The sequence below is a fragment of the Pempheris klunzingeri genome, chromosome 20 (genome assembly GCF_042242105.1).
Source record: "Pempheris klunzingeri isolate RE-2024b chromosome 20, fPemKlu1.hap1, whole genome shotgun sequence".
Classification (NCBI taxonomy): domain Eukaryota; kingdom Metazoa; phylum Chordata; class Actinopteri; order Acropomatiformes; family Pempheridae; genus Pempheris; species Pempheris klunzingeri.
The window spans coordinates 4,951,729-4,978,154 of record NC_092031.1 but is presented as its reverse complement, the minus strand read 5'-3'; the positions used below and the strand labels follow the sequence as shown (position 1 = coordinate 4,978,154).

Here is a 26,426-nt window from a genome sequence, read left to right as displayed (position 1 = left end):
AAAAGTGCAGTGTTTCCCACTGCAATGTTATGAAGTAGAAGATCAAAGTAGTAGAAACAGGAAATACAAGTTCATCAAAACTACACTTAAGTACTTGAGTAGAAGTACTTAGTTGGTGTAAGCATGGGAAATGTTTGCCTGAAGTCGCCAAATGTCTAATTTTATTTCACCAGAGGGAATAATACAGCTCTCAGTTCACTTCACAGACGGTCTTCCGGATGTTTTTAAGCGTGTGAAGCAAAAATAGCTCTGACATATCTTTTGCTGTGACCAAGCCCCTCTCCACTTGGCTCTGTCAATCACAGGCCAAAACAAGATGGCAGGCCGCGGGAGCTGGGTCCTCTTTTTAACAGGCAAGTTTTTGTCCCTGAAATGATCAAACTTCATGTACTACGAGGCCACTGGAGAGCCTGCGTTATGGTCAGGTTTGGGTTATTTAGTGTGAGCTAGTGGTCCTGTGAGCCTAACTGTCAGACTGTAACGTCAAGAGTTGTGTGTTGTGTTTTATTGTCAAGTTTAAGGTTTTGCTTGCCATTCAGATAAATCCTTTGGTGTTTGTTTCTTGCATTTCCACACAGTTTGTGCCATCAGTTTGCTTGGGGCCAATGCTGAGATCAAATTCACCATTCCTGTGGGGAAGTTATTTACATATGAGCTGATGAGAGAGACTTTCCAGAATGACTTTGAACCTTTGTCAAAGCTCTACGGTAAGAGCCTGAGAGAGATTCATTTACTCTCTTGTCATTTTTAAACACACTTACAAGATGTATATTTCCTCATTGTGTGTGTCGCTGTCGCTGTTCTTGTTTTTGTATAAAGCTGGACGTTTGTACGATGACCCCATGATTTTTAAGTGCAACCAGCAGAATTTCCCAGACCTCCCAGAGTGGCTACGCTTCACCCAAAGACACCCCTATGATAACGGCTTTCTATACGGCACACCAACGTCTCCAGGAAAAAGTATAATTGAGGTACAAAGTCACCATTTACACCAACAGTGGCGCCTCAGACCTGAAGCACATTGAAGCGCATTGCATTTCTGGCCTTATTTGGCTGTTTGGTTCTATATTTTCTAACACATTTCTGTTCCAGTATATGATAGGCTACACATAGATAAGCCTCCAGTGCAGCTACAGTGGAGACAAATCTGAAAAATGTACAGCTATTCGACACGTCGATGGTAAATGTCAAGTTTCCTTGTCAGACCATCAGAGACAAAAGCTTTGGGCTTCTCTCTGGTGCTGCTATTTTGAACCAACGTTAAAAATTCAGGAGGAAACAAGTCTTTGAAGAAGAAGAGATGCAAAGTTTTGAAGTGGCACCACAGTCTCAATCAAACAGAATGTACCATAGCTGGAAAACATGTTACGTTTGGGATGTAACAGCAGATTGATTTTGGTTCATTCTTTTTTTCTATGCATTGTTTTCTTTTTTTATCTTAATTTCACACATTTGTCCTTTATACCTCACATGCATGGTGTCCTTTTTTTTTGTCATTAAATAAACCAAAAATATATGGCGCCTATAAAAAGTGCAAATATTTTGTCATAATCACCCAAATTATTATTATCGAACAGTTCAAGGATTTAAAAAATATTGTTTTATTATTTGTACACATAAATACAGTACAATAATAAATAACTACAATTTGATTCAGCCAAAAGTTTTTAAAAATAATTTTTTTATGGTCTACAGACATGAATTACTGTGTGAAAGCTCCATATCGGCACTTTCAGCTATTTTTCTCAGCTTGTCTCTACATATATACATTTACATAAAGTTACATTTCTATGAATGAAACATGCTCAGTGTAGTCGCTGATGAATGACTCCAGGTGGTTAAGGCATTGTGGGAAATGTAGGAAATTGAAAGTGCAGAAGACAAGGGCAAGACATGTAACAGGGCAGAAAGTATATTTGAGCAAAATAGCTCCTTGAATGCAGCACAGATCAATAGTGAAATAATTTGACACACTATGATGGTGACAAACTCTCATTCTCTCCCTGACAGATTTATGCCATCAACAAACGGAGCTATGAAACAGCCAGGCACATACTCGTAATCAAAGTCACTGCAGGTATGGGTGATTTGAATGATATTACAAATACGTTCTGTCAGATTAGGAAGTGCAACGATGAAAGAGGAAAGGGTTAACATGTGGCACCTCACTGCTGTCACTCACAGAGAGGATGCTGCCCTATCAAGCAGAGTTCTTCATCGAGTTGAGGGAGATAGAGAAGGTGCTGCCCTCTTCTGTTCAGGATGAGATCCAGCAGGACTTGCAGAAGCTGTGGGACACAGAGGCCTTGGAAATAGTCAATATTACCAACGCCCTCGATCGTGGCGGCAGAGTCCCCCTCCCTCTTGCAGGGCACTTTGAAGGGTAAACAGAGATCTATTCAACCTGACAGTAACTACAAGCTTTGTAACAAATGTATGTTTATGAAAATCTGATTTGTGCCAGTGTGTATGTGAAGGTGGGGTCAGAGCAGTACTTCTCAGACTGTCTCCTGCGGGTGCTGACACCAGAGCATCAAAGGCAGTGCACAGCAAGGGCCAAAGTCAAGGTGCCCGGAGGATGCAACTTCTGCAGCATTCCCAGCAACTGCATCACCTGGTGCAAGACGGAGCTGGTGAGTCCTGACGAGATACACGGATGTGAATTTTTGTATGGATGGAAATTTATGACACATGATATATCTGAATGAGCAATGCCATCTTTGCGCAGTGGCTTATGTGTAAGAGTTGTAAGACCGTTATGTGAATCCTATAGTCGCTATAAACAGAAGCATCACTTGCCCTTCGTTTTCCCTGCAGTTTGATCTGACAAAGCGGGAGCCGGCTCCACCTGCTCCCACGATAGGCTCTGGGATTCTGGAGGCTGGAGGTGACTTCAACCCTCCCGAGTCTCCCCCGAGCAGAGACTTCTTCCCAGACTACATCGTGACAGTGATTGTGCCCCTGATCCTCGCCATCCTCCTGTGTATCCTGCTGGCCTACGTCATGTTTGGCAGACGAGAGGGAGTGTATGCATCTATTTTGAATCTACCAAATAAAAACACTGAAAGACATTTTTCAGATTTTCACTCATCCTGATAAACTGTGATATAAAGGTGACATATTTTTCTTTTTCTTTTTTCTTTTATAGTACGAAAAGGAATGCGAGAACGAACCAGTAAGTATATTGACATTGAGTTGTTCACTGTTCTCTGATTGATGCTGTTACCACAAGTTTCAGTTAGTCAGTGGTGCCATGTAAGTATATTTGCTCAAATAGTGTAGTATTTTATGTACATGCAAGTTTTTTTTACATAAAATATTAATCTGAAAAGTTACTTGTAACTACAACTGTCAGATAAACGTAGTGGAGTAGAAGCACAAATGAGCAGAAAATGGAAATATTCAAGTAAAGTACAAGGAACCAACCTCAAAACTTAAATAGTAAATGTACGTAGTTACTTTCCCTCAGTATCATGGTCTAATAAACCACATAAACCCTTAAACTATAAACAACAACATACTGTATGTGATGGTCTGTTTGCTGCAGAATTCAGCTGTACCACCACCACACTATTCTGGGGAACGCGGATGAGCTGCGGAGCATGGCTGGAAACCGCGGCGCTCCCCCACCTCTGTCCACCCTGCCCATGTTCAACAGCCGAACCGGTGAGGGGGCTCCACCGCTGCAGTCTGACAGCCCCAGCATCCCCCTCATCATGGCCCAGCAGTAAGATTCATACATTACTGTCATTACCGGCATTAGTCATCCTGCTTCTATTATTATTACTGTTACGTAACTTCAATTCGTGGCCTACATTTCCTGGGATTCCTGAGAAGGCAAAAGACTCCCTAACACAGAATGACTTTGTTCTCCTGTTTTCATAGTGACCCTTACAGTGACACACTGCCCAGGTAAACCCACTCATGGGACGTCCTCCTACATCACTGCATTCATTCTGGTTTATGTTTAGGCTCCGGTGTTTTTCACTGAATCATTTTTTTTTTTTTTTTGCAGGAAGTGAGAGCAACGCTGGAGCTGCAAAATCTTTGCGGTGTCTTTGATACACTGAGTGTTATTCATACAGTCATTTGCTGCCGGAGTCTATAAGGATATTTAATTGTCGTTATACAGCACAGTGTGGTACAACGAAATGGAAGTTGTAGCTCCTTTATACAACAGTGGTTCAATATTTGCCGTGTGAAATTATCTTTTTTTTCTTCTTGGTGCCATTCAAATGAATTGATAGCATGTAGTTTGTCAAATTGTTATCTTGCTGTTAATGTTTTTTTTTTCTGTATTTCACCATCTTTCACTATGTATAAAAAAATATATATCAAAAGCCACATTCGTCATTGTTGTGTCCATCAGCAAAGTCGAAGGTGTCAAAGGTTTCTCAGTGCAGGTAACACATGCAGTCCAGCTCCTGGTTTAAAGGGCAGGCTCACAACTTTTCATGTGCACAGAATGAGGACTGTGGATGTTGTGACCCATCAGTTACCTTAAAACCTCATTAGGAAGAGATCTTTTAGTGGCCGGTATGAACAGGAGAGATGATTACAATATTTTACAGCAAGCAAAACCTGGCTCAATGTTCATATGGGCAGCAGGCTTAAAAAACTGTACAGACATGTTTAGTAGAGGTTGAAGTACAAGGAGAAGGCACTGAAGTCTGCAATTTCAGTGACATCTGGCAGCTTGAGCAAGCTTTGTGGAGCTAATTGCACCTCAAGAGGAAGGCAGACGGTATCTAAAGGCAAGTGTCCTCTACTAGACTGAATAGTGAGGCTTGGAGGCCACCGTGTACAAATCTGGTGCTGAGGCTTTAGAGAATACAAGTATCGTTAAGATAAAGAGATGAGGTTTCTTTCTTTGTCTTTCTTTGAACACAAAGTCTGTCACAATTCCATATAAATAAATGTGTGTATGTCTGTCTGTATGTCTCCAAGATCCATCAAGGGTCTGAAAGATACTAGATGATGAGTCATCAGATAATTAACAAACAGCTACACAATTAGTTTATTTTATGCTGATGTTCGCTTAATCGCCGCTAATTTATTGTGAAATACTAGAAAGACTATGCCAGTGGAATAATCTGTCACTTGTTTGGAGCTGAGACAGATACAGACGGATAGACGGATAGGGTAGACTTTGCACGATCCAAAATGGTTAGAAACAGCTGCTTTGTTGCATTCACATTATCTTGATATGATGTCAAGGAGTTATCTTTTACATTTTCTGATTTTGCAGCTGGGAGGAGCCAGAGGTGCAATCTGAAACCTGAGAGCCAGTTCTAGTCTTCTGATCCCTTTGAAAGCAGCTTGCTGTTGCACTAGAGGTCCAGAGGGGGTCGCTGGTGTATCTTCAACCGATTTGGGAGTTTCTGGCTCAGACACACACCTCCCTACTGTTAACAGTTCGGACTGGGGACAAACTTCATTCTTATCCAATCTTTGTGGACATGTAACATGAAATGCCTGATTTATATTGGATTTTGCTGTCGGCTGCATTTTATACCATTTTAGCTCAGGTTTCTAAAGGAATTTACAAGGAGATGTAATAAAAATTTGCATCGACAAAGTGTAGTGTAGTGTGTCGATGAAGAGGAGCCAGGTTAGAGTATTGGATATTGGCCTTGTTTTCACTGCTGCTTCATAGAAATGTACTCAGTGCAACTGTTGTGGAACAGTTGATTCCTGCACCTATTTCACTACTAGAGTTGGAACATGCACGGCCTCCTGTAGTGTCTGAAATTGTGAAATGCAGCTTCAGTAAACTATTAGTTTCAGTTCAGTTTCAGTCAACTAGTAACTATTTTCCAAATCCTAACACCTGATTTCAGTTTCACAACAGTTGCAAAACAGAACAGTGAAAACTCCGCCACTGAGTAGACCACTTCACATGCTTTATTTCAGCACCCAAAATAATTAAAAACATCTCAATTTATTATACATGTACAAAATAAGTACAGAATCTCTCTTTTAAACCATGAAAGTGGGTCTGCTTCAAATTCTTTTTTAAGAAACCCTTCGCGAAAGACATCAACAAACAACATAAACAACAGGGTGGGAGATGTGTGCTGTTTTTTTTTTTTTTAGTGAAGAGGAGTTTTCCACAGGGGCAAACAGACAGAAGGATCAACACTGAAGACATAGGCAGGGCAATGATATGGAACCACAATACCTTGCTCTCATCTACAAAGACATGATTGCATGCATTACATCTGCAGTGATCACCTTTTCTGACGACCTCTTTTATCAAACCAATACTTAAGAAGAAAACAATTGCACTGCATAGACAACAAGACAATGAGTCAATTTAGTAGCACCAAAGGTTCTGCAGGCATTAGTGGCAAAAATTACAGTATGACAGTGAGTTTCACCATCAAACACCAATAACTGGACCTCATCGAAATTGTAATAGCACCTTTGAATGTTTTCGATTTCCCCACAATAGACTCGTGTAAAATGTACCCTTTTCGTTTAAGAAAAAAACTGGGGGTGACTTCTTGTTATGAGGTAGCCATCTACATATTGCAATGAAGGTGAGCTTCTTTGTCTTGCACTTTTGCTGGTCTTTGCCTTGTCTGAGTAACTTTCAGGTGTTTTTTTTTTCATGAATTTACAACAAGACACTTCACACTTTTTACAATTTATTTAACACCAGAAAATGGTACATATCATTTGTTGTTTTCAATGTCCTTTCCGCAGTGGTAGAAAATGGCAAAAGTCACCTGTGTTTCATTGCTTGTGTGGATCTTTTTTTTTTCTCAATCTCCAGGGGGAAATTTTACACAAGTATATATTATTTTCTTGTTGCCAGTGGAAACAAAAGATTCTTTTAAAGTGTCCTTGTGGTTGGTTTTGGTTGAAGTAGCAGTTCCAAAAACTTCTCATGATTGGAAAAACATAAACACCGTCTTCAGTAGAGTGGTTTTAAGCATGTGGACCAATGGCAGCCGAATGAGTTTTGAATGCATAGAAAAAAGGATTTAGAGATGACTGCTAGAAAAAAAACAACAATGTCATGTCCATATTTCTTTCATTTTTACAAGAAGCAAACGGGGCCAACTTCGACGCCAAACTCCTGATCAGGTGCACCAACATCCATAGGAGCAATGTCAATGATGGGCAGGCGGGATGTTTTTGATGTCTTGTAGTCGATGACTGTCTTGCCCCATGAGCCAGTGTGTGACTGTGGAGAGGAACAGAAAGAGGAGAATTCAGAAATTGCTCATGAAGGTGATTTATTTATTTATGTGTACAAGTGTTGTAAGGATCCAAATCTAGCTCCTCTAAAAAAATGATTTTTATACGCAAGCTCCACGACAAACAGAGAGAGAACTCACCGTGCAGCCATCCTCGCTGACGCTGTATGTGAAGCGGCTGTTGCCCTCGGCTCTGATCTCGACGTCGTTGGAGCCCTGGAGAAGCATGGCCTTCTTCAGGTTGCCGGTGGTGGAGTCCATGTAGGCAATGCTGTTCTTGCAGTGGTATGTGATGTTCTGGGAGGCCTGGTTGGACATCAGGCGCATGAAGGTCATCTGGATGCTGACGTCCTCGGGATCAGCTCCTTCGCTGCCATACTGGAACTGCGTGGTGGAGGGAGGAGAAGGGTGAATGGGTTTTGCTGTTTCTGACTCACTAGTATATATTCTACAGTCTGTCAGTTCATGAGGATGATTTTAGTCAGTGCAGGAAACTGTTTTTGACGTCTTACCTGGAATCCACCGGTCATGGACTCACTGAACCAGATGTGCTTCTTCTCTCTGATGTTCTTGCTGAGGTACCAGTTCTTCATGGGGATGCTGGACTCACTGGCGGAGATGCAAGTCTCACCAGTCTCCATGTTGCAGTGGACCTTGATGGCATCCAGAGGAGATCCCTGGTTGGGATCAATCCAGTACATGCCTGTAATGGAGGAGCATAAAACAGTTTGAACCTGAGCTTATTCTTTTTGTATATTTTATCTTTGAGCAACATCAGGGCTCTGATCTGCACTCACCGCTCTTCCACTCAGGGTGGCACATCCTCAGGTCACGGCACATGCGTGCGGGGCTCTTCTGGGTACCGTCTGGGCTGCGGATCTTCTCGACCCTCTGAGTCAGAGTCTTGAGGGTGGTGTCGACCTCCATGTCACGATCGCGCATCATGTTGGGAGCATCAGCACGGTAGCCACCACGGAAGGGATCTGGGGCCTTCTCCTGAATAGGCTGGCTGATGAAGTCGAATCCACTGCCAGGAGGTCCAGGGGGTCCGGCGGGTCCAGGAGGTCCGGGAGGTCCCTGTTTGGAGACACAGGTTTTAAAAACTGCAGACACACCCCAAGTGCCTGAATGTACAAGTATTTGGTTAAAACAAAGCTTGGAGTGCTACTTACAGCAGGACCCATCTCTCCATTGCGACCGCGAGGTCCAGGGGGTCCAATGGGTCCAGGAAGACCGTTCATGCCATCCTTACCAGGGGCGCCACTAGATCCAGAAGGTCCCTATGGAGCAAAAGCCACATGATCACTTAAGCAGTTCAACATACCATTTTACTAACATCATGTGGATGTGTGATACTGATCAATGTGTCAGTAACACATGTCATCCTGCTTATCAAGTGTTTTTCATACATACATACATACTCGCTACATGAATGCAGTTTTTTTATGGGGCAATGACAAAAATGCTTTACAAGACTAAAGACAAACACTCTAAGTAGTAAGTGACTTTTTTTGTATAATTAACTACTTGTAAAACAGATATACTTACTCTTGGTCCAGCAGGTCCATTGACACCAGCAGGTCCTCTTTCTCCAGAAGTTCCCTAGAGGGAGAAGAAGGTGTGAATATCAAATATTACACATTATGCATTTAAAAAAGAATGTTTATGTATTCCATGAAGCGAAAAATTTGGATTATTTGGTAATTTGGTAATGTACAACGCTTTATTCACTTCTTGACCATTCTGAAATAGCTACTTACAGCAGGTCCGGGCAGACCCTGCATGCCGGTGAATCCTCTGTGTCCCTTGTGGCCTCTGTCTCCAGCCTCACCAGCCTCTCCTCTATCTCCCTTTGCACCAGCGGGGCCCTGAATGAAAGCAACAGGTGATACATTCAACACAAGAAAAGAGCAACAAAAGCATTTTGTTTATATATGTCATTGATGGATATGATGTTATGATGAACGTACAGCAGCACCACGGACACCAGCAGGGCCTCCAGGGCCGGCAGGACCAGCGGGGCCCTAAAAGAAGGAGTGAGAAGATCACATTACATTAAAATCAAAAGTTAACTGCACAGTAAGTTACTAGATTTTGTTACATTTTTCAACAGAATCAAGATAACTAGGAAGGGGGCTTACAGTCTCTCCACGGTCACCAGTTTTGCCAGAGGGTCCAAAAGCACCGGGGGCTCCAGGAGCACCAGGAGGTCCAGGGGGTCCACCCATACCACTCTCACCACGGTCTCCCTATAGGGGCAAATGTCTGGTGAGACAATGGTTCTTTTGGGAGGCGATGCTGGTTTAAAAATTAAATGGTCCAGCAAAACATAGCAGAGGGTTTGGTATTTACATATTATTTGAGGCATGAGAATGATGGGAATTAACCCAGAGGAGGAGGGTTACCTTGGGGCCAGTAGGTCCATCGCGACCAGGGGCACCATCGTGACCGGTGGATCCCTGTAAAAGAGCAGCGAGGTTGGTTAATCAGCGTGATGCTTAGCTACATGCTAGGGAAGATATTAACCAATGAATTCTGAATTAGTGTGTATTTGAGGCCTCATACCTCACGACCAGCCTCTCCGGGGGCACCAGACAGTCCAGGGGGTCCAGCAGGTCCGGGGGGTCCGCGCTCACCAAGAAGTCCGGAGGGTCCCTGCTTTCCAGGCTCACCCTGAAGAGGAAAAACAAGGCGGGTCAGTTCTCTGCATGCAGACAGTTCTGAGGAAGTAATGTCAAATAACCCTGTGCTAAAATGTGGAATAAAACTATAAGAAAGAGATTTTGTGTTAAATGCATTCGTTGTGGAGAGGAAACACTAAGGATTGTTTTTTGAAAATCTAACCAATATTCTATGTGTATTTGGAATTTAGCCTACTTAACCCATTTAGCAGAGTGCACTCTGGTCATAGTTAATACTCACAGATGGCCCAGGCAGACCAGGGAAACCACGCTCTCCACGCTGTCCAGGGAGACCCACAATACCACGCTGTCCAGCAATACCTTGGGGTCCTGGAGTACCACCGGGACCCTGCAGAGGACGACACAGCGGCCAGTTAGCAGGTACAGAATGGAATACAGACCACTGTAGTACATTTAACACTGTGTCAAGAACCTAGACGGAACATTTATTGCAGAATTACAGTGGGCACTCACAGGGGCTCCATCAGCGCCAGGAGATCCCTTCTCTCCAGAAGGTCCAGTAGAACCAGCAGCACCAGCCTCACCAGGGCGACCAGCAGGACCAGTCTCACCACGTCCTCCCCTTGCTCCATCTTTGCCAACGGGTCCATTGGGTCCAGGGGGTCCGGAGGCTCCCTGGAAACATGATTCAATGATTCAAGTCACTGCACGAAGCTCTGTGGAAGGCTATGATGATAATATACAAGGTGACTAAAGACAAGATTGCATCGGTTATAAATGCTGGTTATCTACACTAGATGAAACTTACAGCAGGGCCAGGGGGTCCAACTCTGCCTGCAGGTCCAGGGAAACCAGTAGCACCCTACACACACATACAAAGAAACAAAAGACACATGCAACTTAAAAGAGCGTCACTGATTTCACCTTCATTGTCACCCAATTGTCATTTAAATCTATAAAATCTCATATGTTGATGATATACTTACAGGAGGTCCAGCACCACCACGAGCACCTTTGGGTCCAGAAGGACCAGAAGGTCCCTGTTGAAGAAAAAAAACATTTGTAAGCGAAAAAACAAAGCACAATATAAAAATTATCATAAAAAATAAAAGAAACAAAAACAAAATGGGAAAATATGACAATACGAAAAAAACTTAAATTCATCAAATTCATTATTAACCCTATCCGGCATCAATAATGAAATCACAAGATTGAACTTAACACTTTTATTGTAGGAAAATATGTTGTCATGCTGTGATGTGAGCGTTTTCAGTGGTTATTTGTGTGACATGTGGGCTTACCTGAGGACCACCACTTCCAACAGGTCCAGCGGGACCAGCAACACCAGCGTCTCCCTTGGGTCCAGTGTCACCACTCTCTCCCTTGGCACCAGGCTGACCATCAGCACCCTGAGGTTGGAGGGCAGGAGAAGGAGCAGTTCAACACATGTTTTCTCCTTGCAACACAATGGAAAGCATCTAAATCTGTAGAGAAGAATTAGGTTTGGTGTTTAAATGTGTGTGAGATTCTTACAGGAGGTCCAGCAAATCCAGCAGGTCCACCGGGTCCAGTCTCTCCACGCTCACCCTGTGAAAATAAGGAGGAGAGAGGTTTTAGGATCATTCAGTCATAATTATATGTTCTGTGTTTGTTTTATAGTACTCAATCAGGTGTGTGTGTGTGTGTGTGTGTGTATGTGTGTGTGTGTGTGTGTGTGGAGAAGAACTTACAGGGGCACCGCGAGGACCGGAGGGTCCAGAAACTCCAACAGCACCAGGCTCACCCTAAAACCACAAGTGGAGGAGCAGGACAGGAGGTCAGCAGACAAGAATTGCCAAGGAGTCTTATCACAGAAAGGGGGCGCCAAAAAGACATCAAAGATATTTAAAATAGAAGTCAGCAGTAAAAACATGTGATGTATATCAACATAATGAACATATACAGTATTATAATTATATATAATGCGGATGAGAGAAAGATAAGACACTAAGAGAAAATCCAGCAAAGATCATGATCCAGAATTATTTTTTCCTTAAAACCAATGTTGTGTCTCAACTCACCTTCTCACCCTGAGCACCAGGAGGTCCAGGGACTCCAATAGCACCAGTCAAGCCACGCACGCCATCTTTTCCGGGGCCACCATCAACTCCCTTGGCTCCACCGTCTCCCTGAAAAAAGAGAGTTATTAATTTATTATCTGTGATGATATCAAAAGAGTTTGCCCTTCCTTACTTAGCTGCCAAAACTGAAACATTGCCAAAACGTTAGTACTTTATATTTGGTTGATCAAGTAGGAAAATCTCTTATGAACCACTTTTGGCTATTTGTCAAGGAGTTTAAACTCAATGGCTCTGGCATTAAGTAACCACACTTTGTCGAATTCATAACCACTGACAGTGTGAGTATTATGTGATACAGTTGTTGTGGTCTCCCTTCCTGTCAATGTTTGATTCTACATGGTATGTTTAAAAAAAAAAAAAAAAAAAGTAGCGTACCATCTCTTCATCCATAGTAACACAATAGCAAAATTGGAGCCAGACTGTTGATACTTACTCTCTCTCCCTTAGCACCGGGGAGACCAGCAGCTCCACGCTCACCAGGCATTCCCTGCATACCAGGGGCTCCCAGAGCACCAGGGGCACCACCAGCACCGGGCTCTCCCTGCACGGCCACACCAAAAAGGATATATAGACATTAGTATCCACTGATAATATTCAATCAGCTGCAAGTGAACAATCCACTGAAATATTTACAGTGGACGACAATGTTAACAACCTTATTAAAATGTATTGCCAATAGCTTCTGTTTCGAGAAAGTTGCAGTCCATTTGTCTATTCTCTTGTCAGTTAATTTATTTGCCTACACGGCTATACTCCATCTCAGCTATAAATGTGTATGGTTTTGAGTTCCTGAGTCCTTACATTTCATAATAATCATAATAATAATAATGATAATAAAAATGCTATTTGTGGTCTTGGATGAATATTTATTTGCCTATTATTCTCAACTTTTGATAATCAATACTATGGATGAATATTACGTAGAGTATTGGCTGAGCAAGTTATGTGTGGTTCTTTGTCATTGCACAACATGGAATAGTAAAATTGCAAATAGCCACCTCTAAGAGTTTTTTAACCTACCTTAGGGCCATCGTTACCACCAGCGCCAGTGGCACCACGGGGTCCAGTGGGGCCAGCAACGCCAGGGGCACCACGCTCACCAGGGAAACCTCTGTCACCCTAAAGTGGAGGAGGGACACTTCGGTCACAACTAATCTTAGCTAAAGACCAGAGGAACCGTGTTTACCATGGATGAGGGAAGTGCTTTATTTCGCATTTTATTACTCACTCTTGATCCAGGTGGGCCGAGGGGTCCAGCCTCACCAGGAGCACCCTGAATAAAAGAAGAAGAGAGGAGAAGTTGTCATGAAGACTTGTGTCAACTGTAATGTGCAGTGAAGCAATATTCCACAATGAACCAAAACATTACAGGCAGTAAGTACATGTAAGAACATGTTTTCATATGCTTTATATGCGACTATGTGTGTGATGTCTATACAGCAACTCAATCTCCCACTGAATGAAACATATGAAACACTACAACTCACAATTCCCTTCAACTCTTACCTGCTCACCAGGCTTGCCAGTCTCACCAGTAGCACCCTGGGGTCCAGGAAGACCCTGCACAAGGAAGAAAAGTAGAATATTTTAAGGTTAATATGTGGAATCGTGACAAAGCTCAAAAGCATATCAAGAAATCAAAAGACAGCCTGAGACTCATCTCAAAACCTACCTGGAATCCGGGAGGACCAGCAGGTCCCTGTTCTCCCTTCTCTCCAGCAGGTCCCTGAACAGAGAGAATCAAACTAAATGATGAGAAACTTTTTCAGTGACAACTATGTCAAAAACATTATGTTGGTTACTGTAAATAAGGCAAATGAGACACATACAGCAGGGCCAGAAGATCCAGGAGCACCAACGTCACCATCTTTGCCAGGAGCACCCTGTGAACAAAAACATCACCCAAAGCAATTATCAGCCATTTTATTCCCTTTTTGCGTTTTGATATAAAAATTGTGGTAGAGCTGGATTTGCATAGCTTTAAAAATATAGCACTTACAACTGCGCCACCAGCACCAGCGGGACCTCTCTCACCGGGCTTACCAGACTCACCCTGTTAAAAAGAACAAAGCTCACTTACATCTGTCGTATGAGGGATTTTGCATCAATGCTCCTGTTAAATATAAATTTCATGTGTTGAAAAACATAATTTGAGCACGAAAGTAGATGATCTCGTATTTGAGTGATTTTCTCCAATGACATAGAATGTATATGTTTAACAGAAGGATTAATAAACTAGATCTATTTCTATATGACAGATCTATTTCTGCGTTTTAAAACAAATCGAGTCTGGGTCTGAGTCTGAGGTAACTCACACCAGGTCCTTTGGGTCCAGGGAATCCCATAACTCCAGGCTGTCCTCTGGCTCCAGAGGGGCCAGGAGGTCCAGAGCGTCCATCTTGTCCAGAGGCACCCTAAAGGTCAGCAGGAGAATAGTGAAAAAAGACTCTCCTATCATGAATAAATGGACTGTTTACAGCTGCAGTTCTTCTGTAGATTAAAACATGTTCAGCTATGAAGTCATTAGTATCTACTTACAGCAGGTCCAGCTTTGCCATCAGGGCCAGGGCTACCAGGGCTACCAGTCATACCCTATGGAGGGAACACAGATTCAGTGAGTATGAAGACAAGCGACAGAGGTCATATATTGCATGTATTCCACAGTGCTATATGTTTAGCTATAAGAACATTTCTGTGGCATCAACACAGGGGTGTTGAACCTGAAAAAAATCTGTTGCAGAACTCACCTTGGATCCAGGTGCACCAGGAGCACCGGGGCTTCCAGACTCACCAGTGGCTCCCTGAGCTCCCATTGCGCCAGGGGCACCACGCTCGCCAGGGGCTCCCTTTCATAAAAGTAAAGGAGAGTCAAAAGAAATCTCCACAAGTCGTAATAGCGAGTGAAGTTTATGACCTAAATGATCTCTTAACTAATTGGAAGAATTGACTCCCTCAACATTCATATTGTGTCCATTTTCTGTGTGCAACAGAATCACACAAACTGGCTACATACTGCTTACAAGTTTGAAGTTTGCTTTTAGGACTTACTGAGCTAGAGTCAAAGTTTGGACTGGGGTAGATTCAGTAACTCACCTTGCCACCAGCAGCTCCATCAGCACCAGGGAAACCACGAGCACCAGGGGCACCCTAAATGAAAAACAGACACCAACCATGTCAGTAAATGTGGCATAAATGTTCAAACCACAAGAGTGAATCCCCCTGGGAATTTAAGGTGCTGTTAATGTGCAGAATGCTTTGTGGGAGCATAGGCTATTAGATTTTAACATGGAGATTAGATTGTTGCTTTACTAGTGTGAGTGATGCTGAGAAAATATTGGTGGTGGGGAATTGATATGTAACATCAGCTTGTTGTCCTGCTTAAATCATCCACTCGCTTCAGTGGCAACAACACTATTTGACATAGGTGAATGTGAAAGAGGGAGTAACATACACGCTCTCCAGGGGGTCCACGGGGTCCAGCACCACCGGGCTCTCCACGACCTCCTCTCTTTCCCTCCTCACCAGAGGGGCCAGCAAGTCCCTGAACTCCAGCGGGTCCCTGGAAAAGAAAGCAAGGATGTTAGAAAAACGTACTTCCTAAAATCCCACAGAATGGGCAAAATGTATGTGTTGCGTATTTGGACACTTACGCCTTCTCCCTTGGCACCAGGCTCTCCCTTAGCACCAGGGGCACCAATGTCACCCTGTTGGCAGAAACACAAACATTTTATTTAGGCTGATGATCCTATATCATTACAACAATATTTGCTGATACCAAAATTTAAAATCCAGACAATCTTCTGTCTACTCACAGTGTTACCCTTGGGACCAGGAGCACCAACAGCTCCCTGAGCTCCAGCAGGACCACGAGCGCCAGGGAAACCAGGAGCACCAGCAATACCAGCAGCACCCTTTGGGATAGAGTTAGGGTGTCAGAACCGTTCATGTGCAGGGTTCAAGTAGAAAAAATTTGATCACTTAGTTTGATACTTACAGTAGCACCCTTAGCACCAGCGGAACCATCAGATCCAGGGGCACCCTGTTGAAAGAGGAAAGAAATGAAATGTTGAAAGTGTTTAGCCCTGAATTGTATTCTGCATTTCTATTTTTCCTTGCCATGTGAAAAAGATTTGACAATGTGTCAGATAAGTCCAGCATCTACAGTACTCACAGCAGGTCCAGCGGGTCCAGCAGGTCCTGGGTTACCAGGCTCACCACGGGCTCCCTGGGGTCCTTCAGATCCACGGCCTCCAGCAGGACCAGTCTCTCCCTGTGAAGGAAAGCAACAATGTATCAGAAATGTAAGTGTCTTAATCAATCACAAATGATAAAAATTATAAATCACAAACACTTAGTCCATCTTGGCATGTTAACAATAATGATTGTTTATCTCAGTATAAAGTAAAGTGGGGTTTAAGTATGAATAAAGAGTATAAACACAGACAAAATGGCCACAACACAAGTCATAAATTGGTTCATTGTGGGTGTCCATTTTAAACAGTCTGTGCTGTAGTCATAGCACAGTTCCTGACTGCTATCACATCGCTAGTTGCTTTTTTTCACTTCCTCTTGGTTCTTAAAACAACTCAGGTGTGTCTTTGACTTTATAATAAGATGGAAAAAGAGGGGGGGGTCTACCATTAGAAGTCTACTGATGCCATCTGGTGTTTACCTGGGGGATAAACTATTGGGCCAAATGTTTTGTTTTCAGTATAAAAGGGCTGAAAGGCCTTAATCCTTACAGAATGTTAATGTCCTCAGATTTTTTACTAATGTGCAGGACCAGTGAGACACTGAGGCAGTTACTCAGGTGGATAACAAAGGAGGTGAGGGGCTGTGAGTTAAAATGGTGTCATGGCTGTAAGGACAACCCTTGGTGGATCAAGTAATGATGGATGCAATTTTAAAGGGTTTATAACACACACCATAAAATAGAGCAATATTGTCGTCCGTTTTGTTAAACATGTTATATTAAAGCAGAGAGGTACTGTTGCACCTAATCTAAGGAAGCAAGCCTACTAGACAGCCTATTTTTATGGTCAAATTTATTCCATATGAAAAATGTATTGGGAGACTTACCTTAGCACCAGCACCACCGGGGAATCCAGGGGGACCAGCAGATCCAGTAGGTCCCTGAAAAATAAACGCATGACGTGAGCTGACATCTACAAAGACATCCGTAAATGTAATGCTAATTAGAGAGCAGTGCATCAAACCCTTCAATATAGCACAAGGTGATGATGTCACCACACTGTTTTACATGGGTGATGTAACCTTACATACATTTCTGAACAGAATTAAGACGCCTTAGCAAAATATAGCACTTACAGGGGGTCCAGCAGGGCCAGTGTTGCCATCATTACCACGAGCACCCTGCAGAGGAGGAGGAGATTAGGTCAAAGTGATACTTGCAGGAATGGCATCAAATCAAACATTATTAGCGGCTGCAAACAGTAACAAGTGTCTGCATGGATTTTTTTACTACTGAAATTGACAGCAGCACTTACAGAAGGGCCAGGAGGTCCAGGGCGGCCTCTCTCACCAGGAAGACCACGAGCACCCTAGAAAAGACAAAAAAAACGGAAAAATATCAGCTTGACAATCCTGGGCCATGTTACATACCCTTCTTTTTGTATATATGGATCAGATGATACTTAAATGGTTGCATATGATGCATACTATGAGAACAAAAACTGCTTCTATCCGTTAGCCTGATGTATGTGTCAACGAATTGAATGAGATGAGAAAAAAAACATACCATGGCACCAGGGACACCATTCTCACCAGAGGCACCGGCCTCACCCTGTAGGCAAAAACAGAAGGAAGAATGAGACATTTGTGTTGGAATGGCTGCAGCCTGGTGTTTCAAATTAAAACTTTGGCTCAATTTGTGATGAGATAATGCTTTGATGAAGAAGAGTGTGTCCTGCTGTCCTACCTTGGGGCCAGCGGGTCCAGCGTCTCCCTTAGCTCCATCCAGACCGCTGAAACCCTGTACACAAATTCAGTCAGCATTTTCAGGTCTGACGACATGACAGCAGTTGAAAATGGTGGTTTTGATATTCAATGCTCTTCTGCACTCACTCTGTGTCCCTTGATGCCAGGAAGTCCAGGGGTTCCGGGGAATCCACGAGCACCCTGCAGGAGGAAAACAACAGATATATCAATAACTACATTTCAACATGCAGATGTCTCAGGTATAGTCACTTCCTGTAATAAACTTAAATAAATGAACTTAGATAAAACCCTTTTGCGTGCAAGCTAACCATCATATTTGAATAAGTGTCAACATAATAGTCATTTTTGCCCTCAATAGGCATCACTCACCTGGGGGCCAGCAGCTCCACGCTCACCGGGGCGACCAGCTTTGCCAGGCTCACCCTGTTGAAGACGAACAGAGAGGAGGTCAGTATGTGCAGATCAGTGCGTGTAAGTATCACCCCTAACCACCTATAGTACCAATCATTAAGACAATAAATAAATGACAATACGTCACACAGTAGGTTTTATGATATACATCAGAACACCAACAAAGAAAATACAATCATTGGTTCATATCTGTTAAATGCTAGAAGGAGGAATTAAAGCTATGTCTTTCTGTAGGTTACATGTGCATATAACTGTACAATATCCCAAGAGCTACCTTGTAAAGAGGGATATACAGGAAAGAAAATAATCATTAAATCACTTACATCATCTCCGTTCTTTCCAGGGGGGCCAGCGGGACCACGAGAACCCATGGCGCCCTAAAATCCACAATAAACGAGTGGATTAGTACCAAATTAATGTTGACTATTTAAAGTAAATGTCTTTAGATAATGTTAATGTTTATCTATGTTGCTAAAGGAAAAAAAGATAAGGTGATGGAGTGTTCATCACTAGTTAAAAGTGGTGAGTGCAGATGTGTGTCAGTGGGCCAGAGATTACATACAGGAAGTGGAACAGAGAGTACAGGAAGTAACATGTTACCTATCAATACCAAACACCAAATAACTGAAATCCTATTGATAAAATGGAATCGTGCAGATCTTTGGGTTTCCTCATTAAAACACAACATGGTGTTGTGCCTCAATAATATGGATAAAGCCGACGATTTCCCCCACACTCGACATCTTCACAGTGATAAACTAAGAGAAACATTTATTTAGCACAACATTTTTTATACTCACAGAAGCTCCGGGCTCACCAGGCTCTCCAGGGGGGCCAGTGAAACCCTGGGGACCCTGTTGGACAACAAGACCAACAGATTACCACAATATCTTCTTTAGTGTTCACACATTTATCTTAGATGTAGTGTCATGTATCTGACGACCGGACACTGGATGATGACTATTAGTGAGGTTAATGACCAAATCTTTTTTAAAATATTGAGGAATATCACAAGCGTTTTGCCAAAATGAGAATCTGAGCTGTCAAGTAACTGATAAGGGAATACTCACAGAAGAACCAGAGGGTCCAGGAGGACCACGAGGACCCATAGGACCCTGTTGATGAAGATGAGAAAAAAGTGATTAGATTCTCTTTATTTGTCTGTGAGATGAGCAACATCACACTGCAAACAAAAAGGTACGCTGAGAGAGCAAAGCCTTCATACCATTGGGCCGGGAACGGGTGGGCCGCTGGATTTGGATGGGTCAACATAGCTCATTTGAGGAGAGAAGTTCTGTAAAGGTAGAAGACAGAAGAAGAATTAGTCACTGAGCTTTGGAGAAACAACATTTAAGAGCACTGATATTGAGTTCATGTAGCACAGAAACATCACATGGGACACTTGAGAAGTGCTATTTTCTCACGGTACCGTTGCAGTGACTTTCACTCTACAGTCTCTTTCTATTTCAGCAGATGAGTAAGAATTTCTAAGAGTGAATACATGTTTAATCCTGCAGCACAGATATTGAGTTACACTTTAAAATGGTGTAAAAGGAACTTCCACGTTTCAATTATGGTCACTGACTGAACAAATTAGTCAGATCAACACTAGATCTTCTGCATTTTCCACAGACTTAAACCTGAAGACCAGGGAGCTGTCTAAACCCCCACTGACTAAAAAAATATGGAGGTGATGTCGTAGTTGCTCCTCCCAAGCATGAATTCACAAAATGACGAATCACTGGTGGAACTGATACAGATATTGATCATGCTGGAAATAAGAGAGCCATCGAGAGAAACAGAAGTGGACTACCTGGACTACCTGGACTACTGTGGGTTTTTAAGATCTATCTCATTTGTAAACAGAACTGAGTCATCTACAAAACATAATCAGAGCTCCTGCATGCTGTGACTTGGAGATACTTACTCCGCCAAGGCCAGGGGGGCCAGGGGGGCCGGGTGGGCCAGGAAGGCCAGGCTGTCCATCCAATCCATCATTGCCAGGAGGACCGGGAAGACCCTGCAGAAAAGTCAGGTAGACAGTCCGTTAGCTATATAATTTACTAATTTCATTTATGTAATTCCTTTTTTAACTTGGCTGATTTGAATAGCAACTGAAAATGTTATGCTGTACATTCAGTAATGTCAGTCACATCGTTTGTTAATTTTTTTTTACTATATAAATATACATCTATATATTTTCTTTATTCTGACGCGATAATGCAGGTTTCAAGTCATTCTTCTTATTGACAGTTATTTGATATCACTTTCAATTTGATCAGTTTTATAAGCCAATTTGCATGATGTGACTTTTGAACTTTAAATGACCTGCTGACCTCGTGACCTGAATTATCAAAGGCCATCAGCGACTCAATCAGCAAACATATAACACAACTGTGTACATTTTCCACATTTTGTAGGCAGCCACTTGGTCACATTAATGACAAAGAAAAAAACTATGCCTTCAAAACTTTTAAATAATAATAACATAATTAACCACATGCAATGAAGCAAAGACGCATGACTTGTACTGAAACTGAATAAGACAAGTTTCATAATAGTCAACACAACGAGGATACACTGATGTGTCATTGTGACGATAAATGCATCTAAATTAATCATATTCAAAACTACCTCTGAAGACAAGGTTTGCTTAAGCATTACTCTTGTCCACAATGAGTTTGTCCTTTAACACAATAATTATTTTAAGAAACACAGGTGTCATTTGCTTTAAAGCACAGAAAAGCTCTCTTGAGTAGTGAGGGTGAACTAGAACCTACCCTGTCTCCTTTGGGTCCAACATCTCCAACGATTGGCTATGGATAGATGGGAAAAAGGCAGTTAGGCCCTGCTTCAAAATTTGTTCCAGACTGTAAAAACAAGTGCGTCATCTAGAATATAAGCAGTCGTACTGACAAACTAAACTGGGCCTGTCAGCATCTCCGAAGACAGACTAATATGAAGTTTGTTTCTCACATTCTAGTCATACATTTCAATATCAAACAAAATTAAAGGGTAAAGTACCTCATCTGGAATCTGGGGTCCTACAGAACCAACGGAGAAAAACAACATGTCAAACAACACCTCTTAAACATTTATGAGACAAATTCTACATTTTAGACATTAACATAATTTAAAATGTTTAGAGTAAACCTAGCAGCTATGGGTGTCTCTAGCAGGGCTAGGCTGGGAGTCAGTGCTGATTAAAGCAGATATAACATTAAATTACTGAATGTTATCTGTAATGGAAAAGGAGGAAAATAAATCAGATGAATGTTCTGGGAGATATAACGTGTTTCGGCCCTGTGGCAGCCTGTGGTGTCACTGCACAGGTAGGCATGGTGGGACATTACATATTCAGTGCCAGACTTCGCCAAAGAGCGGGTATAATCCATCGTTAAAAGACAGCATATTGAGAATGAAATGAACAAAAAGTAAATCCAAAGCGATTCTTTTCTGAAGGAAAATCCTCAGGAAAGCAGGCAGGCTTAGGGCCTCGAGTCCACTTGTGGCCAGTGAACCGTGGATGGTCAGAGATGAGGTGGGAGACACTAGGTGGCGCCAAGAAGCTAATTAACCACAGAATGGGTGAGGAGGATGAGGGTGAAGTACCATCAACGTCTGGGCAGATAGGGCAGCACTCTCCGTCTGGGATGATGGGATCAGCACAGTCGGATGTGTCCTCACAGATCACCTCGTCGCACATGACCGTTCCACTGTCGCAGACGCAGATCTGGCAGGGCTCTGGTTTCCATACATCCTTATCGTTGTACAACTGTCCATCTAATGTGCAGCTGCCGAATGTGCCTGAGAGGGGAAAGCCAGGGTGAGTTTGGTCACATTAGATAAGATAAAATATCCAAAAAGAGAGTGTGAACATCTCTCAATAAACTGAAATATGCACAATGTGCTGATAAACTCCGCACAGATGTGCATCATATGGGGACCAGATGTGCCCAACAGGCTTGGATCAGACATCAGACTGTGCTTGCAAAGCAGCTTAATAGATAGTAATAATAATCATTTAAAAGTTTCCCCATGCAGACTGATTGTTGCTTACATTTTGAGACTGGGAACTAATCAGCTCTGGCCTCTGACCTGTGGCACAAAGGCATTTAGTAGTTTTCTTTTCCCTTACAGATGTCTTTGTAAGTTATTTTTAGACATATTCTTGAGCCTTGTGTCATTCTTGATAGATTAGGTATTTGTTAAGATGTGGCACCAGTGGTATTCACTGGTGAGCAAGAAAAGGGAGAAGAAACATCAGTGCCTGTCTACAGAAGGTTTTAGTAATGGGAGAATAAAGGCCTTGGTGTGCAACGGAACAACTGTAGCTGAAAGCCAATATCCAACATTTCTGATCTGATCTAGTTCAAGACTTTCCCCGTGAAAACGGAGAGTGGAGGAACAAACTGGGCCTGATCACATTTCAGGTTGAGCCTGGTAGGTGGGAGGACCGAGGTCTGGAGGACGGATGCCTGAAGAATCCCAGTGTTTGCCACTGAGAGGCGCTGTTAACCCACAGAACGGGATCTTCCGCACCCTCCTCTGGATGGTGATTAATTGATGTCTAGACTACTTTGCTGCCGACGTCAGACGTTAGCGATTTTTCCACTGTCCTGTTTTCAGCGAACCAATTCTAGTTTTATACAAAGGGGATGAAAATGTTGTTTAATTCAGTGTGACACTTTGCGACCTTCTTATGCCAAAGTTTATCCGCATAATTGGCTGAATGGGCCTCCACTGCATCATGTTTGGCACCTCGACAATCTTTGTCTGCTCAGTTTTAATAAGTTCATGTTAAAACTCATGAGAAAAAACAGAAGTCTGCAACCTACAGACTCCAGCAGATATCTGTGAATTTGGATACAATTTATTTTAGAAAACTGGTGAAAAATACGTTCCAAACTAAATATTATTAAGATTTCATCTATTGGATTTTCCATTTTCATGTTTCATTATGCTTGTGCTCTGCATCAACTCTCCTTGAACCCTCTGGCTTGTCATTGCGCATCAGAGATAGTACAGCTGCTCCCCTCAGGTTTGGTCAGGAGGCACAGTGAACATGTATCTGCACGTCAGTGAGAGCAGCAAACAATAAAGGAAAGTTATATAAATCCCTATTCGCTTGCAGATCTCCAAAAAAAAAAAAACCCCATCAAAATGTCTCCCTGAGTTACAGCAGTTCCTCAGTTCCAGCAAACTGCACAGCATCCTTGCGGGCTATCCACATCCTGAGGGTGCCACAGTCCCAAAACAACTCAAATCAATGTTTGAAAGTGATACTTACTATCATCCTCGCCTTGACCTCTGGCCAGAAGCACTGCTGCGCTGAGCAGCAGCGCTAACCGAATATCCACAAAGCTGAACATGTCTAAATATTAGACATGTAGATTCTTTGCGGCAAGGGGGAATCCTTTTTCTCCTCAGACACCACTCATGCACGGTAGGGTCCGGTCTGTGTATCACTCCAATCCAGACCCTAGCAGAAACTCCCTACTGCCTAAACAAATGAGCTAGCTTGGCTTTTATATGCCAAAACTTTTGGGGAGGTCCTGTGCGCACCAGACAACTTGTACATGTTCAAGTCACAGTCCCTCCTTCACCAGAGAGAGGGGCCGTCTCAAAGCATGTCAAACAAGTTCACGTTTCAGCTCAAACGTGGATGATGAGAATCATTAATGCGACGGTTCTTCACAGTTCAGACGTGTTTTACCATCTTCTGTTTCTCCACGGACTTTCCTAATTGGGGCTTCTGTTGGGCTGTTTTTCTTTCCGGCATCCAACCTGAGACACTGGGCTGATTTTTAGTCGTCTGGACACCGGATGGTTTTATCAATAGAGCAGAGCATTTGCAGTTTAACCTTCAATAGGCCCCGGTTTATTAAGGATATGCACATCAGCAGAGGACTGGGCTGATTTCATGTGTGGAAGAAGAAGGAATTGAGAGGGAAAGGGTTCATAACGATGCGTGCGTAATTACGCACGTAGAGCAAACCAGATGGAGATTATTTAAGGCTCCTTACATGTTTGCAGACTGTCAAGTAATTAAGAGCTTCTGTCCTTTACAGACTTTCCTGAGTGGGAATCCTGCTTATGTTTTCATCCAGATATTAAAACTAGGCATTAAAGTGATCGTTCCTGGGCCTACACATCCTCTGAGTATCAAGCACCTGCCAGCACCTACAGTTACACACCAGCATCCTGTATGTGCAGAATACATGTATTCAGGATTAAACATAACTTTACACACACATTGTATTCAGTTTTTGTTTTACATCTTTAAGAAAAGATAATTGCTAAACAGTTTCCAAAGAATTTACTTTTTATGTTCCCCCTCATTATTACGCAACCCTCCCGCTTACTCTTTCATACAAATAAAATGCAGGCCACAGATGATGGTGCTTTCATCTTTGTTTCCATGAAAAGTAAATAAATGTAATCCAGAGTTTTAAAGCATGTACAACAACCTGTGTTAAAATCCACCTTTTCCAAAAGAGGCATGGCCATCCCGTGATGTTTGGGACTTGGGGGGAGGGAGAGGGAAGAAAATCTGGCAGATCCACAAAGCAGTCTGGTTACACTGTGGACACGTTGCAGCTTCTACAACTATGGCCCGATTTGACCTTTCGTTTACTCTCTGCCGTTGTCTTCTCTCTGTGACACCCAAACCAAAGAACCTACCCTGTTCTTATTTGCTGGAAAAGATGAGGAACTGAGATATCAAGACATTTAGCAAACATTTATCAAAGCAAAGTTCAGGGGAATGTTTTAAGTCTGAAACTTTTTGAGCAAAGAAAATCAAAGAAAGAACAAAAAATCTAAACGATTCTAACAGAAAATGTATGAAATGCACATAACTAAGACACAAGACACTATGGGAATTACTTGGAAGAAATGATGGAGATACAATGGGGAAAACATGTAAAAAAATATTAGAAAAAAAGACAATAATAGTAGTAGAAAGGAGATTCCTGTTAGTAGAATTAAGTTTCCCCTCGACTGAAAAGCTACAAAATTTCCAAAACTATCTTCACAAAGCACAACTCTGATTATCTGTTTATTGAGCCATTCCTTATAAACGATAAATTCCTTTTTTCTGCTCTAAAGACAAACAGTTGGCGTGATGTGGTTTCAGCTGCAGGGAAAATTAATAGTTTCCGGGGAAACCTGTGTGGTTAGGGATTTTGTTTGCACTGAGCAGGTATTTTTTAGCATCTGTTCCTCGTCTAATGAAAGCTGGGTGTCTGCTCAAACACCTGCCAAACAGACAGACAGCTGTCAATCTCCATTTCAATGACTCTTTCCATTTTTTTCCTCTCTATTTTATGCGAGCTGTCATGGTACACTTTATGTCACACACAGGTTTACAGCACCTTTATAGGCACGCAGATACTGCTATGTAACCTGTTGGTGTGATGTTCACATTTTCTCATTTTGCAAATAAACTCCAATAAAACTGTCCTGTATGTATGAATAACCTGTAATATATTACCAATAAGAAGAAGAGATTTTCTTCAGTATCTTTTATCCTTCCTTACAAATAATTCCAGGCTTGTCTCATCTTTTCATATCGACCATTTTGAGCTGAAAAAATACTGATTGATTTTCTTAATTTTTAGATTAATAGATAATGAGTGTGTGGCAATGGCTGCCGCCGTGATGCAGTGAAAGAGAGAGTTTCAAGCCCTTGGTTGCAACACATGCACAATGCAACAATAAAGTGATTTAAACTACCACAAGTGCATGATGAGGACACTTGAAGGCACACCATCTAAGTGACTTTTTTAAACAAGTTCAAGTTACAGAATATCGCAGGTTTCATGGTGTTTTGATCGAAATGAAAATAGGGAAGTGTTGTTTCACTGAGTCCTGTTGTTTGTCTGAGAGCAAATCCGTTTGATAAGACTGTGCCTGTGCTCTTTCTCTGTGAGTTTAACTTAAAAAAACATTTCCTTAGCACAGTAGTATGACCACTAGTTTTATTCTCCTTCTTTCATTTGTGTTGTGATTGTGTAAAAGTCAGTCTTTCAAGCACTGCTTTCGGACTTTCCATGAGTGAAAAGAGACCGAAGCTCACAGGACAGTGT

The 26,426-nt window shown here is 42.4% G+C and overlaps 2 protein-coding genes across 2 annotated transcripts; one reads left to right on the top strand and one right to left on the bottom strand.

The window, feature by feature from the left end:
- The first annotated feature begins 311 nt into the window (after positions 1–311).
- Positions 312–4,304, top strand: sgca (sarcoglycan, alpha). Its single transcript, XM_070851967.1, has 11 exons — positions 312–353; positions 579–707; positions 820–971; positions 2,011–2,077; positions 2,185–2,383; positions 2,465–2,633; positions 2,818–3,026; positions 3,149–3,175; positions 3,548–3,727; positions 3,886–3,912; positions 4,016–4,304. The coding sequence occupies exons 1-11, from the start codon at positions 317–319 to the stop codon at positions 4,020–4,022; spliced, it is 1,203 nt and encodes a 400-aa protein (XP_070708068.1). The 5' UTR covers positions 312–316; the 3' UTR covers positions 4,023–4,304.
- Positions 4,305–5,882: 1,578 nt separating this feature from the next.
- Positions 5,883–23,823, bottom strand: col1a1b (collagen, type I, alpha 1b). The gene is made up of 51 exons (XM_070852430.1): positions 23,627–23,823; positions 21,949–22,143; positions 21,361–21,380; positions 21,117–21,152; positions 20,264–20,356; positions 19,562–19,630; positions 19,407–19,451; positions 19,137–19,190; positions 18,660–18,713; positions 18,295–18,348; positions 18,052–18,105; positions 17,906–17,959; positions 17,726–17,770; positions 17,475–17,528; positions 17,296–17,340; positions 17,047–17,100; positions 16,139–16,237; positions 15,962–16,006; positions 15,780–15,878; positions 15,618–15,671; positions 15,419–15,526; positions 15,061–15,114; positions 14,715–14,813; positions 14,506–14,559; positions 14,283–14,381; positions 13,967–14,020; positions 13,797–13,850; positions 13,640–13,693; positions 13,474–13,527; positions 13,196–13,240; positions 12,988–13,086; positions 12,401–12,508; positions 11,908–12,015; positions 11,578–11,631; positions 11,381–11,434; positions 11,149–11,256; positions 10,834–10,887; positions 10,656–10,709; positions 10,361–10,522; positions 10,128–10,235; positions 9,771–9,878; positions 9,611–9,664; positions 9,347–9,454; positions 9,176–9,229; positions 8,966–9,073; positions 8,754–8,807; positions 8,378–8,485; positions 8,003–8,282; positions 7,718–7,908; positions 7,347–7,589; positions 5,883–7,192 (listed from the first exon to the last, which is right to left on the bottom strand). Exons 1-51 carry the CDS (start codon positions 23,706–23,708, stop codon positions 7,046–7,048), a joined length of 4,344 nt encoding a protein of 1,447 aa, XP_070708531.1. The 5' UTR covers positions 23,709–23,823; the 3' UTR covers positions 5,883–7,045.
- Positions 23,824–26,426: the final 2,603 nt, after the last annotated feature.